This window comes from Aythya fuligula, chromosome 20 (genome assembly GCF_009819795.1).
Source record: "Aythya fuligula isolate bAytFul2 chromosome 20, bAytFul2.pri, whole genome shotgun sequence".
Classification (NCBI taxonomy): Eukaryota; Metazoa; Chordata; class Aves; order Anseriformes; family Anatidae; genus Aythya; species Aythya fuligula.
Genome location: NC_045578.1, coordinates 8,419,573 through 8,435,234, shown reverse-complemented (window position 1 = coordinate 8,435,234; position 15,662 = coordinate 8,419,573). Strand labels below are relative to the sequence as shown.

General features: G+C 42.4%; 1 protein-coding gene across 1 annotated transcript in view; it reads right to left on the bottom strand.

The window, feature by feature from the left end:
• The window catches only part of PPM1E (protein phosphatase, Mg2+/Mn2+ dependent 1E), a 65,728-nt gene extending 54,644 nt beyond the window's left edge, over positions 1 to 11,084 (bottom strand). The window contains exon 1 of the mRNA XM_032201170.1: positions 10,786 to 11,084. Coding sequence (XP_032057061.1) covers positions 10,786 to 11,084 — 299 coding nt within the window. The remainder of the gene's footprint in view (positions 1 to 10,785) is intronic.
• Between the last annotated feature and the right edge of the window lie 4,578 nt (positions 11,085 to 15,662).

Here is a 15,662-nt window from a genome sequence, read left to right as displayed (position 1 = left end):
TTCATTTTTTTCCCGCCCCCTGATTTAACACCTCTGAACATTTTCTTTCCTATGTGCTAGATGGCCACAGGCAAAACGGAATGGCCCATTTTCAGCACTGAAAGGAGGCCGATGAATTCCTTTTCAGTCTTGCCCAAAAAAGTTCGAGTGAAGCCTGAACCAGCTCCCTGCAAAGCATCTCTTCACTGATAACAGGCGGCTAATAGCAAACCCGCAGGAGAACGAGAGCATAAGGAAGTACCAGATCTTTCCCTAACTTAGAAGTTAAGGTAGTGGCATAGCCCTAATATCTCGCAATGAAGTTAAAACAAGCATCAACACAGCAGTGCAAAACCAGCTTTCAGAGTTCGGTTTCTTTTTAGGGAGTCTGCCACAACAAACCAGGGAAAAAATAGACCTGTGATGAGTTTCTCTATTTTGCAGGTCCATTTCACTTGACAAGGAGTCTCTAAGAAATGAATGGAAGCCCCAGGGGTGGGTCGCTCAGGTGGTGATATTACTTCATTCTTTCTTCCTCTTTCTGTTTTATTATTTCACCCTACCCGACTAGCTGCTTTTCATATCTTTACAAATATAAAACAGACTTCCTCAAAGTGCTTTCTTTTTTCTTTCTGTACTTCCTCAACAGATGTTTTTTGTTATCTGTAATTCAGATGGCAATTTTCTCAGAATTAAAAACAGAAAATACCCCCCCAAGGTGTTACTTCCAGATCTAATATTTTGTTCCACTCCATAATAAAGAGGACAAGACCAAGAGCCAGCTTTTCACTCCCTTCTTATTCCAAACTTTTGTTTGGCGAGGTAGTTTTTGTTCATCAATGGAGTGATCAAAATTGGGTATCTAGGTGAGCACAGAAAAATAAACAAGGAAAAGAAATATATACACACGTACTTGTGCCTCACCATAACATTTCTTGGGCTGTTACCACCTTCATCTTTATTACTCTTTTGTCAAGATACAGGTCAAGATACATGGAAACAGAAATTGCATTACTTCAGTTTTCAAAGGACAGAAAGTTGAACTGAATAGCTTTCAATCAAACACATTTTGCATTAATACATAAATGATGTTTTGTATTTCTTAAAATGTAATATAAAATTAATACAAATAGAACACCTTTTACAAACAAATTTAATCAAGTTAAAGTCCACTGCTTTCTGCATTAAATCCTCAATTAGTTAGGATGAAATTAAGAAATGTTTTTCAGATTTGTTGTATCCTGCTATATATACCTATTCACACAATTAAAAATGCCTGTTCTTTCTCCCTGTTGATGCACCTTTCTTCTCTCACCTCCCAAGACACAGGGAGAGTTTGGAATATTTGGGGGGAAAATGTTTTAGGATATTCTGTAATTTCAAAGGATAAACTGTATTTTCTTTAATCCCCCAAGCTAGGTTTAGAACTTTGAGGCTTGACTCAAATGTTTAGGAAGGACTCCATGTCACAAACATCAGCAGCACTTACAAAGACAAGGTGAGTGTGAATTGCACCAACTCCATTTTGTGAGATGCTACACTAAAGGCACCTAATACCCAAAAATGCTATTCTAAAATTAGCGTACAATGTAATTAGGAAGATTTTAAGTATTCTATCCAATCATTTGGGTCATTCATAATCAGTCACACTGAAAAAGGTTAACGCCAATGAGGAAAGTTCAAAGCACTTAAAATTCATTCTCAACTGAGCAATGCACTGGGGAAGATGCTCACGTTACTTAACGAAGGCTCAATTCCCCGCTCCAGCCAAGCAGCCTGTGTTTCCTGCCCCAGCCAAACCCTCCTGGAAACCACATCTTCCCTTCTCCGCTGACTGCAATGGGAATTGCGCAAGTGTTACATGGTGATAAGTCTAACCCCCGGGTTAGCTGGAAGGTGATTCTTTTCATGAATTTTGCATGGTTGCTACCACTGAAGTAAAAAGTTAAAGGCCAGAAGAGCTCACAATAATAACAACAATGTGCAGTATTTGGTCTGAGAGCTCAAGACTGTTCCGAGAGACTAGAGAAGAGAGTTGTGAATAGGCAGTATGTCCACTTTCTCTTTAGTTTTCTAAGGCAGGAATGTATCTCAAAACTCATCCTTTTGGGGCGCATCAGAACTAATAATAATAATTAGTAGTATTTGCTACCACAGAGGAATCGTATGTACAAGCAACACTTTGTAATCAGTTCTACATGTCAAATTTTTTAGATCCAAGATCTCTGTTAAGTTATCCATTATAACAGATGTTTCTCTGAAGTTAAGGACTAACCTTAGTTCATTCCAGCATTTACATCAGTGCTCATTTCTACTGGGGGCACTTTCACCAACAATTCCCATTTGAATGTTAAGGAGAGGATCAATTTGTTTCCTTGGAAAAGCTGAGTCAACTTTTGGGGAATGTCAAAAGGAGAGATTAAATTCATCTGATAAGCGATACAGCCCTTATTCTCAGTGGAGCATACCCACTGCAGTGAGAAAGCAGAACCAAGAACAGCCCAAGGCAGCTGTGTTCGGCAAGCAGAAAACCGATCTGCTCGCTCAATGACCGAATTCCCCCAAACCTCGAGCAACATTCAGCTTCTGACTGCTTGGTACCCACACACAGGGTGTTGCACAGCTGCTAAGGAGAACAAGACATCTGAGAGCATAACATCTTTTGAGATAGGGACCTTGATACATGAACACTTGGGTTCAGTCATGCTTGCCTCAAACACAACCATTTGACGACAAACAGAATGACACTCCCTACAAGTACAGTTTAGTTTAAAATACATATCATGCTGTATATTTAAGTGTGTATGATTGGTTTTGTACAGAATCCTATTTTTCATGCAGGTGGTTAATTTTAGATACTTTGTCCCTGGGCCACATTGCCTCAGCTGGGCTCACAGGTTCAAAAAGAACTGAATGTTTCCCCCAATTTTCAGGTGACCCATTATAAATTAATAAACCAAATACATTGCTTAAAAATACAATTCCTACTGTGAGATTTAGCAGCACTATCATCTAATTAAAATTTAAAAACAATAAAAAAATACAAGCAGCGGCTAATTGAGCAGAAGTTTGTTGTATGTGAAGTCGGCACACATGGAAAAAGAAATTTTTGTTACAGAATACATTCCCTGTCGAGAAACAGAAAAAGCAAAGCATAACTACTTGTTAAATTCTCAACTACAGGGTGTGGGCTTGAGCCCGCTATAACTTCAAGTTAGGATTAAAAGTAAAAGAATTATTCTAAAAGCTAATTAATATAATGCACGGAGTGGATTTTTTCGTAACACTAATGAGAAATAACTTACCACATTCGTTTCAGATTTTTGAACCTCCATAAGAAGGTCATAGCCTGAGGTGAAAGGAACAGCCCTAGAAACATTGCCAAGAAGTTAAAATGCCAAGTCCTATTTTTATACACTGCTTCTATTTTTAGTTACACCAGGGTGGAAGTACAGAGCATATAAAAAAATTATATTCTCGAATGAGAGAAAGTACTCAAATTCTTTATTGTAAGTGAAGAAGAAAAGAAACTAAACCCTCACAAAAAAAGCTTAACAGACCTTACAGGATCATAAAAAATCAGCAAAAAATAACTTAAAAATCATATCCTCTGAGAAAATGAACTTCAAGTAGCTTCCCACAATTTTACCCAATTAATCCAATATTCCTTTTATTGTAATTCCAGCAACAAAAAAGTGCAAATGTTTCGCAATTCAGACTTGCCTGCATCCAAGTACATTTCTGCCATGATCAAAGCTTAGCAGCCAACTTTCCAATCCTGCTCTACCACAAGGAACATAAAACTTCTCGACTGATCGCGTGCAGGGTCCAGACCTGGTGAGCAGTACTAGAGCTTAAAATACTGGTTCAGTTACTCAATCACTAGTTGCCTTTAGCTGTTTTCCATCCAATATAAACATAAACTGAGGTAATCCTGCAATCTAGTTAACTCGTTTAACTTCTGTATTAATTATTGAAGTACCCAAGGGCATCTATTTCCCTTGCAGTTCTAATTTACGAGACTCATGATTACTTCTTTATAAAATGCCTTATTAGACGTGGGTGATGTTGTTTCTCCCTAATGAAGCACAAAGGCACAGCAGAAATGTTGCTGTAAAACAAGCCTACAATCTGCATTCATTTCATCTAATCGCTAAATACATTATAACAACAAAAATCTTAAATATTTGGTTAGCAGTTGATTTCAGCCGACTCGAAGATGAGGAACTACCTGCCGACACACAGCAGCGACCATTTGCAGTCTTGTGGCATGTCACAGGTTACTGACATGTCACGGACACACGTTGTCCAGGACTCATTTATTTTTATAACCATTTGCGTTACGTAATCGTGGTTGCATTGCGTTGCATAAGACAGTCTTGCAGCATGGTTCAAAGAACATTTAATGTTTTAAAGTGTTAATTCCATCTCATCTCGTTTCTCACATATCCTTCCTGGTTGGTGAGAATGCTCATGAGAAAAAAAACGGTGCACAAAAACACCACCAAGAAAGAACACGATGCAGAACAGCCTGAGATTATTTCAGTGACATCAAATATAGGAACAAAAAGAACTCTCATTATGTGTACTACATGCCCTGTTGCTTTTGCTCTTAATGTGATCATGTAAGCAATTTAGCAAGACAACTAAAAATGAATGAGCACATATTCCAGTGACAGAGCAGTCAAGATGCTGAAACTTCTATTAACATAGGGGGAAGCCAAGTAGAATTTCAACATCAAGAAAATTTTTTTTAAATGTTCTGTGGAAAGAGCCACAGCTGAGTAGACCATCGTTTCTTCAAAGTATAGGTGGATAAATGCTCTGTCATTGCTATAGGTAATTACAGGGAGGAATTTTAAGGGCAAAACTACTTTGTACAGCATGCTTTGTACAGAATCACTAAACAAACCCAAAAAGGAACGAAGCCTACCACACTCATCACATCCAAAAGTCAGGCAGAAGTTGTTTCACAAGATGGTCAAAAGATTTTAGTTAGTCAAAGGTTTTTGAGTACCCTATAAATGAAAAATGACATGCTGCAAATAGAATTTATTACCCATGTTCCTTCTTGATAAGCCAGACTAGTTTCAACTGTGGTTACATAAGGTCCAAAAAAAAGGGCTTGTTAACACAGGTCTAATTACTCAGCCAATACCTGTGCAGAAGTGAACAGCTTCACTAGGAGCAGTAGGATCTAAGCAAATTGCTTTGGGGTCATAAAAATCTCAGTGTGAATAGGCTCCTAGCTAAATTAACTCCTCTTAGTTTGTTGTACTATTAGAAACTTTCATTGAAATAAAAGCACTGGAATGAATACAGTCCCGTAATCTGCTCACCAAGAATGAGTTTTTTTAATGGTTATATAAAGCAACTTCCAAGCATAATCACCATTGCACTTGTAAAACTCAGCATCCTTTAATCACAAATTAGTAAGAAGTTTTGAAATGTCACCATATATGTTAACCATTACAAAATGTAAATCTGCAATTTAAATAGCTCATTTTAGCTCGTACACTTTTTTTAGAAGGAACATCAAAATATCTGATTTGATTCAGTATTTCCAAACGCGTGGGAGCACGAACTGAAGATGCCTGGAAAGCAATTTAAAGAATCTCTTGCTGGGTAGACCATTAGTTGGGTTTTGAAAGCGATTATCGCCAAGTATCACCTGCTTGTAGATTATCATGATTTCCAGTCTCAGGTGCATAAAATATACCCACCTCTGAATGCTAGGACATCACCATCACTCAGCACATGGATTAAATTTCATAGAAGCATCTTTTAGAGAGCCCTAAGACATTGGCAACAACACTAATTTCTCTTAACTTTCCGCGTGCACTTCTACTAGATTATGTAGAACCTCTCACACAGAAGCACAGGGAGCTCTAGGACCAACATCCTCTGGTCTGGGGATATGGGACCAGCTGGGCACCTCCACAGACCCTTGTGACAGAGCTGGGAGCTTGCTGCTGCCACCCCACAACCCCACGCTGGGTGCCTGGTTCAACAGCTGCACTCAGGAGGAGATTCCTGATCTCAGCGGGGCTGCAGCAGATGCCTCCAGCCCGAGGCCACCACGCTGTCCTGCTGCCACCCAGGAGCAAGCTCAGGCATGGAAGCAGAATGCCGGCACAGCCACGGGTGGGAAATCCAAGGGTCCCTCTTTGCCAAACCTCCTCACCAAACACCTTGAAATTCCCCAAAAGAGGCTCAACCAAAGTCTGCTTAAGTCATTTATTATGAACACCGGCCAACATCACCATCTTCATTTTCATTGTAACTGCGCAAAAGAAGATTAAACAAGTACCATCTTAAAAAGGATGGCGTTCCTGCTTTGTTGGCCTCTGTGCTAAACATTAGAGACAGCAAGTAGTGTGATTATATTTCCTATAATGGCTTTTACATTGCAATCAATAGAACAGGTGATAAGAAGCAAATTATAAAAGAGTAAAACATCACAGCCTATTTAATGTGAAGTTAAAAAAGCAATCTAGCATAACATATGAATTTCAGTTTACAGATATCAACAACAATGCCAGCTTTCATACTACATGGTGAAGAAAGCAAGTTAAAAGCACGTATGTCTGCTTTTTAAAGGGAGAAGATAGGGTCTCTTCACTCACCAGTGATGGAGGCAGCAGACAGAACTTGTGTTTTCAGCTGAAGAGCTTTAGAAAAAGATTTCTGCTCACATACAATTACCATGGAACGTCTTCCTTTTTAACTTAAAATTGCAAGATTAAAGGGGGGAAAAACACTCATTTACTGTCCATATTTTATGTCATTCTAATGTTAAAAGGCTGAGTCTACATTGCTTTTCTTGACTTTTCATAGCAAGACTGTACAGAATACTTAAAAACATTTCCTCTCTTTGAAATAAAATAGAGAGGATTAATTTTTAAAATCTCTCTTAAAGCCTTACAGATTTTAGTCCTGGGATCTATGATATTCTGGGCATGTTGCACAGTACTCTACAAAGGACTGTAAAAGGGCAATCAATGCTTGCAAGTTTTTCTTTTCTTGTCCCTAGTCTGAGCAAGATTTTTACAGTCCTCAGAATGAGCACTTGGTTTTCAGCACCTTAGTTAAGCAATGAAGTTGATATAACATTTTTTTTCTAACACACAATCTTTTGCAAATTTGAACACTGGAGAAACAGGTCTGCTTTCAAAGTTCGTGAAAGATGGTTTTGAATTAATGTTTGAAAGCAAAATACCGCAGCACCAAAATCACTGGAAGCAAACCTGAACCTACAAATGACAGACACTCTATTAATTGCTGGAAAAGCCTGGGGATAAAAGTAGGGGAGGAAAAATGAGAGGGAGAGAGAGAGAGAATGAAAAGGCTGGAAAAAAAGAGCAAGACACATGCAGAAAATATACCACTGGATTTTTCAGATTAAGTCATCTGTTCAGGAAGAAATCTAACAGCAAGATACTTTTGTTCCTGCTGGTGACACAGCTTCTGAGGGTGCACTGTTTAACTCGGCCCGGCCCCGTCCTCTCTTAGCAACCACAACTTTATTGATTAGTTTTTCAGATGTCTTGTCAAGATCCAGCTTTTAAATACATTACTTTTAATAAAGTATCAGTAGGAAGAGGAATAGAAAAGATTATGATGTACTCAAGTTAGTACCTTCTTCCTTTAATATAAGTCAGAAACGATGCCTGCTCCTGGCTCGGTGGGAGCAAGCCATGGGGTCTCATTTAACAGATGTAGGATTAAGTGCTTACTATATTTGCTGTTGCACTGCAACTGTTTAAATTATACAGCTTTCTCTTGATTAGGATGTTAGAGAAGAAAATCACAAACTTTCAAGCTATCATCATGCAATGTTCCAATGCAATTCCTCAGGAGTTACTCTCTTTTTGGTTATTCTCTGCATCTAACATACCTCCTGTTAATCATTTTCCTGCTGCTGAGGATCACTAAGAAAGCACACGGCACACATTTTGTGGCATTTAGACAGATACAAAGATTACATTAATCTAATTTTCCAAGCATATGCTGTCTCCAGAAAGAAACCAGGAACTGGAAATCTCTAAGGGGGATATGAGTCTTTTGGAAAATAGCAGGAAAAATCTCATAAATAGAAACTCTTCTTATACCGATCTGTACAGAGGCATGAAACTATTACTTTTTTTTTCATGATTGGCAATATGTTCCCATTTCTGAAACGATCTTACTTCCCTCAAAAAGAACTAAAGTAGAGTGCTCAAAATAGCTGAGAAACAGCTGTTGGATTTTTCACAGAATGAGGATTTATCCTCATTCTACATATAATGCAAACCAGTCATTTGACTAATGTATAGTTACAGTTACAGAAAGCATGCCTTCACAATATAGCCCTTCTTGCTAATAACACACCAATAAAACGTTCCCTGTTGCATGAGTTTATGTGCACTTTTTTTTTTTTTTTTTTTTTTAACACTGTCACAACCACCGGGCACAGAAGTTTTACTCATATGCATGAAGTTTCTTGTCTCTGTAATCATCTATTCAAAGCCCTCACTGTAAATGGGGAAGTCATTTACTTCTGCCAGTGGAATAACCTTTTGGCAGTTTTAAGTTTCACTGGCGACTGGTGAGGACACTAGAATACAATACTTCACCTGGAGACCACTTTTGCATGCTTGCACTTACCTCAGATTCCATCACCACACAAGAAGCAGCTACTTCAGCTTGCTCCCTGTGTTAGATGTGGCTTGCAATATTTAAAATGCTCTGAAGAATTACATTTTGCAGTTACCTTGGCCAGCTGTACACAAATCAATGTCTACCAATCTTCAGTTAAAATACATTAGTTTACTATTGAAATGCATTTTCTAAACATTAACAAGTAAGTTATTTAAGCCTTTGGAAAACAACTTTTCCCAAACGATCCCCTGTTCTCTTTATTTTGAGGCTGATGCTGCCTTTTGCTTCCTAACGTAGGTGCCTAGAGGAGGAAGCCTGCATCGACTTCACTTTAAACAAAGCCAAGATACTTCATTCAGCAACCATCAAAAGATTCATACAAAGGCTGCAGGAAAATAAATACTGGCACGAGCTATTCCTACACAAGGAATCCTCTCAAAAGGTCTTTGCTTAATGATTTCATCCAGGAACAAGGACCTCAGAAACTGGGGAACCTGAATCTGCACGTCCTGGGGTATGGGGACACAGAGGGACAACACACACACAGACAGACACACAATTTCAAAATCGTTTAATAGATGTACCTTAAATAATACTTCAAAAATAATCTGTCCTATACCTAAAACTTTATCAGAAGTCTGTTTAAATAAATTTAAAAAAGCACATTCTAAATATGTGGAAGGGATGCGCCACTCTTTTCTCTGTCACATCCTGTGTATTCCCTGCTGTATTCAAGAGAAAGACTTTGCAAAGGTGGCGGGGTGAGCGTGTGTGGATGGATGGGAGAGCTTTGTCCTCCGCAGCTATCATTGTGCTGCTGTCCCCATCGCCCACAAACGCAGGAGGCAGGTCAGAATGGAACAGAAGCAGACCATGCAGTTGTAAAACCCGATTCTTTCTCTATTTATTTCTTGTGACCGAGTAACACCTCCCATTACAATTATCAGCTCGATGGCAGAAAGCTCCCCGGTGTGCTGTGCATATTTTCACAGGTTCATTTGTCTCCTCCTGTGGCATCAGTTTAAAAAGGCTCCTAAAGAAACGCCACTAACAACCATTTCTATTTCCAGCCTTCAAAGCCAACGCTGAGCACAATACAAAGCCCTGGTAACTCATCTTTAGGTTTCAGTCCACAGACTTTTCTCACTGGGAATAGCTCCCATCTGTTTCCTCTTTATGCACCAGCCTTTAGAAAGCACAGATCTGGAAACTGCCTGTGCACAGAACAGAGCGAGCTGGCTTTCCCCCGCTGACGGCAGAAACAGCCCCAGGATCGTGGACACCTTTCTCCTATGGCTTTCTTCTCCTTTCTCCTGATCCGTAAATGCACGGCGTGGTTCTCTTGATGTGGGTTTTTTTTGGGGGGGAGGAAGGGAGGGACTGCCTCTCTTTCCCTTCCCCTTGTTCTCCCCTTCCTTCTTTCTTGGCAGAGGCTTCCCCATTTACACACCCTCACGCAGGGCACATTTCCATGTCGAGCCTCGGAACAATCAACCACGGGCACCCTCCTCCTGCTTGGGCACCGTGAGACGTGTCTGTGTGTGTGGTGTGTGTGGTGTGTGTGTGTCCCAAAAAGCCAAGCTGCTCTCCACACGGGTGCCCCCAGACCCCGCTCCCCATCCCGGGCGAGGCGCTGTGAGGGGAGCCCCAAACGGGGGGCAGCTGCCCTGGCTCCCCCCTCAGCACGGGCTCCTGCAGCCCCCTCATCCCCCCCTCAGCAAGAGGGGAGCCCCACGGCCCCACACGCAGCCGGGATCCCCTCAGCACCACACGGCCTCCCCCTCAGCCCCCTCAGGGGCCGGAGCCCCCTCAGCCCCCTCAGGCTCCACAGGGGGCCGAATTCCCCTCATCCCCTCACGGAGCCGGGTCCCCTCTGTCCCCCCTCATCCCCACAGGGGGCCGGGTCCCCCTCAGCCCCACACGGAGCCAGACCCCCCTTTATCCCCTTCAGCCCCTCATGGAGCCGGATCCCGCCAAGCCCCTCACAGAGCCGGGTCCCCCCTTGTCCCCCTCACCCCCTCACGGGGTCGCGCCCCCCCTCAGCCCTCGCACACTCACTACTTGTACAGCTGCTGCAGGCAGAGGTCCAGGCACTCGCCCTCCACCTCCTCCTCCGTGATGTACTCCGAGAGCGGCCGGGGCAGCGGGGGCAGCGGCGGGGGAGGCGGCAGCGGCGGGGCGGGCGCCTGAGGGTCGCCGGCGTCTCCCTCCTCCACCTCGGCCTCGGCGCTCGCCGCCACCGCCGCCGCCGCCGCCTCCTCCTCCTCTCCCTCGGCCCCGGGCTCCTCGGCGGCCGCGGCGTCGGCAGCGGGAGGCGGTGAGGGGGGAGACGGCACCGGCGCCGCCGGCTCTGCCCCGAAGGGCCCGCGGAACTCTCCCAAGAACAGCTCGAGGAAGCGGCGGTAGCTCTTCTCCTCCGCGCCGCCTCCGCCGCCGCTGTTAGTGCCCGAGCCGCCCGCGGCCATCGCTTCGCATTCCCGGCCGCCCGGCGGCGGATCAGCACTGCGCCCGCAGAGAGCTCCCTGCCCGCCGCCCGCCTCCCTCCCGCCCTCCCGCCTGCGCGCCGCGCGCGCGCGCTCCCGACACGGGGACGCGCACGCCGCTGAGGTGGTTGAAGGCGGAGGGGGGGGGGGAGGCGGGAGCGCGCCCGGAGCTGAGGGGAGCGGGCGGGGGCGGGCAGACGCGGGGGCTCCTGACGGGATCCTGCGGGCGGGCTCCCTCTCTCCGTGAGGTGCGGGGTCACCGCCTCAGGGGGTGTCCGTGTCCTGTCCCCCCCCACACGGTCACAGCCTGCAAGTGACGTGAGGGAGGCAGCTGGCGTCCTGCTGCCGATAAAGAGATGTTTGTGGAAAGGGATTTTGGCTTGCGTTATATATATACGTCGCGTTTCGCGTGTGGATGGCGTTAAGCGGTGCTAACGCCGCTTTCACAGCTCCCAGATCGAAAAACACCGGCGAGGAGCAGGGTCGCTGCTGGTAATCGTCACGTATTTAATTAAGGAATTGGGGTCCTTAATATCCGCCGGGCCTGGCCAAACGGCCGAGCCTCACCTGCAAAAAGTGCTGGGGTCTGAAGGGGCTGGAGTAAGGACAGCAGCTCTGCAACCTGTTGTGCCCCTCGGTGGGCTAATTACTGGCTGAAAACCTGCCTGCTGCCCCCCGGACGGTTAGTGCGGAGCCAAACTAATTTTAGAGTATTCCCACTAATTTTAGAGGATTTCCACTAATTTTAGAGGATTTCTGGCAACTGCGCTGCCCTATCGCGTTGCAATCCTGTGAATGTGTGAGGGCCAAAAGAGTTAAAGCGGCGATTGTCAGGGTTGGTTTTAGCCTTTCGCTGCCAAAAGCTATTAAAGCGAGAGAGAACCACGCAGCTTCCCCCAAAAAGAATATCTCCCAGTGTATTTTTTCAGTATACCAGCTATAGGTTTTCAACCTAGCATCTGTTTACTTCAGAATGCCAGGTGAAAGTGAGAGGTAAAAAGGATTTAAGATCTGTGTGAAGAGGTAGCCAGCAGTTGCAGCTGATGACATCATTGCTTTTTTTTATTATTATTTTTTTAGGTTTGTCTGTACTGCATCATCTGTGAGTCACAAGCCTCGAGAGAATGCCTATCACTGCAAGTATCCAAAAACCAGTTTTAAGTTCATTAGTTGTTTTTTATTAGTAACTCAGGTAGTTGGAGTTCCTGAGAAACTATAATCTAGATAATCGTAGTGCAGCACGGTCTCAATTCTAACAATCCTGATTACAAAATCTCCTAGAAGTAACAGCCAGTTCAACGAGATGTATGATCAGCTTCATCTTGTTTGACAAAAAGCAATTAAGCTGCACAAGAAAATATTTAAAAAGCATTTAGATAATTTTTTTTTGTTAATTGTATATTTCTGAGTTGTTTCAAACAGTGTATGAGAGTATCTGAGAGTAATACCTACTCTGCTTCATGTCGAAATGTTAAAGTTACCAGATGTCCTTGATTCATCTTGGCAGTCCCCATGTGCTTTTTGTCATTTGTCTAATCGCAGAGGACACTAATTAAAATGAAATAGAGTAGAACTTTGCACTCAGGATACTTTGTCAAGTTTTGGCACTGTGGTCAAGTTAGTATTGTTTTGCTTCGATATTAAATAAAGAGCTTATGGCCCTAAGCCATGTTGACATTTGTTACTGGGAGGGAAGGTGAAAAACCATTCTTATTAACCTGCAATGTGGAACATATGGTGGCTGTGGGTGGTATGGCTAAGTTAGGCAGCCAGGAACCTGCTATCGCTTCACTGTGTGGAGACAGCGGGGTGGGCAATTACCGCAGAAAGTAGCCACGCTGCTGCTTGCTGCTGTCCAGAAAAGGAAGCTCAAAATGCGAGGTATTATCAAGTAAGCACTAATCTATGAGAGGGGCGTTTGGGACTATTATAAAATGTTTTTAGTGTTTGATAACTCTGGAAGCTAAATTTAGACTGCCTCAGTGCGCTCTCCGTTCCTGGGTAGGAACAGTATGAATGGTTCCTATGTGCTGAGGTTTGGTGAATGGAAGAAGTTCACAATTCATAAAGTTCTGAGCCTGAAATCATTGATTTACAATATACTGGCAAATGGAGGATAAGACTTGCACCTGAGAAGGAAACGCAGGTGTTTCTATCCTTTTTGGCTTCATCATGTTGTTGTTTTAGGAAGGTTTTATGCTCCTATGTTAGAAGGAATCTGATTTATTTTAGCCTTGAAAATGTGTCTTCCTCTTTCTCATTTTGCTGATGAGAAATAAGCAGAATTTGAGCAGGCCTTGGGGAGGTGACCTGAATAGTATGGAGTGCAAGAAGTGCTTTTTAATTTTTTGTAACCTTTGGAAGTAATTCCTGTATGCTGACAAGTAGGAGACATGTAGAGACGCTAAAAACCATTTGACAATAATACACCTATGTTATATGTTCTGATACTATACAAGAGTATAACAGGAAAACTTAATGGGAAAAAAAATGCTTTCTGAGGCAGTCTCTTTAAAATGTAGGGCTTTTGCAGTAAAGCAGAAGTAATTTTTGAAGCTGTATTCTGTTTTCCTGACCAGATGAAACCACCAGAAAAGTATGTATTTTCAAGCCTGTGGCTGTTCTCATTTTGTAGGCAATTCTACTGTTGAATTTCATGCAGTGTTGTGTATGGGGCAGTATGTTACATGATACTTGTACTGTTGAAATATATTAAAATTGTATGTATTCATACCATCAATATTGGTCACCTTATGAATGTGAATATATGTCTGTGTTCTTCTTATAACTCTTAGAACTCAATAATACAATTATTGTTCAACTTCACTCAATTTCAATTAGTTATGGGTAAGAACAGTGAGAATTTTAAAGGAATAAAGTGTGATGGCTCTTGTTTACGAGCAACATCAAGTTCCAATTAATTTTCTTAAGGTTCAGACTTTATTCAACTGTGCTTTCAAAAAGCAGAGCAACTTCTGGCATCACAGTTGCACAGGCTTCTTTGCCACAATAATTACTCTGTTAAGATGTTCCTAAGAATCACTGTCTCTTTCCCTCCCTCCCTCTCTCTCATGTTTTTTTGAGGCCAAGTCAGCTTTTTAAGTTTAATATTTATAGATTATTCTGAAATATCCACACTCATTGCAAAACACAGGATTTCAGGCCTGAATCCCACTTCCAGCTGTCACGGAAATTTCCAGTCCCATTCCAAAGGAAAGTTCCATTTTCAGTGTTCCATTCAGACCCCTGTTTAGGAAAGGGATTTCTCTGAATAGCAATTGTGAGAAACAGGATATTGGTCCATGCCCAGTTAGTTAGATTTGGAAATCTGTTGGAGAAAAGCATGTGGAAAAAAAGAGCAAACGAGAAGCCGAGCCCTTCAAAATGGCTTAACAGGTCTGGAACACTCTCAGAGCAGATCTAGCACAATGTGCCTTGTTCCCCATTAACAAAGGCGAAGTTTGTTACGTCATAAGATCTGTGACTGACTGATTGAAGTGTTCCTGTAGATTAGTGCCCATGGGATTGCCTCAGCAAAACACAGCTGACCACATAACACTTAGTAATGTGGTCTGGAAGTTGTCAAATCGTGAGATCATCCTGCAGGCAGGAGCACACCAGAGTCCAATAACTCGTTAAGGTTGATCCACTTCAGCTATCAGTCACTCTTCATTATCATTTTCCTTTTACTGCTAAACAGAGCTGAGGGGCAAAGGCCTGATATCAGTAAGCAGCAGAGTTTGCTGGAAGTGTTGCTGTGCCAGGACATTGCTCTGTTCTTTCCATTTTTGTAACACATTTCATCCGAGGCCGAAATCCAACAGCACCATACTGTGTGAATCTAGCACTACTGGAATTCCTAAACCTGAAGCTCACTTTTGTTCAGCAGAGGCAATAAAAAGATTGTGCACTGCTTAAATCACATTTATACTCTTTCCGAAGGATTTAACGTGTGTGTATTTTGCCCTTTCAGGATGGTTGTGAAGTTCCTCCTAAAGTGAAAACGAAGTTTAAGTGAGACTTGTTAAGGCAGGTGTCTAGTGGGATATATATATAAAAAATTATATCTGTTCTTCCATCAATTTACTTTTAATGACTTGTTTGACATCTTACCGTAGATCAGATTCCTGTGATATCCTGCTCCAGTCACAAGACCTTGAATTTTAGTCATCTCCTTAAAAGTGTCTGTTAAATAAAGAAGGGGGAAATTAATCACTTGCGTGAGAACCAGCAACCAATTGCTGTTGTGTCCAGACTGGGTATTATATTTAAAATAGATAAAACAGATAAAATAGAATGGTAGGATTCACAGACTCTAAAATGCGTATGCAGCTGATGCTAACTTCCTTTGAACAGTCTCAATTTCTGTGCTTTAGCCACAGAAATTTGTGTTAATTGTACAAAATAAATGAATGAATGAATTACTTTAAAGAGAAACATTTATGTAATGTCTTCCATAACACTTGTAATCAAATGTGTAGTAAGCCTCTGTAGTGAAAAAAGGTGTGACATTATGTTAAAATCTCATGTTGACAATCTCTTACTTTGTGAAGGTGATTT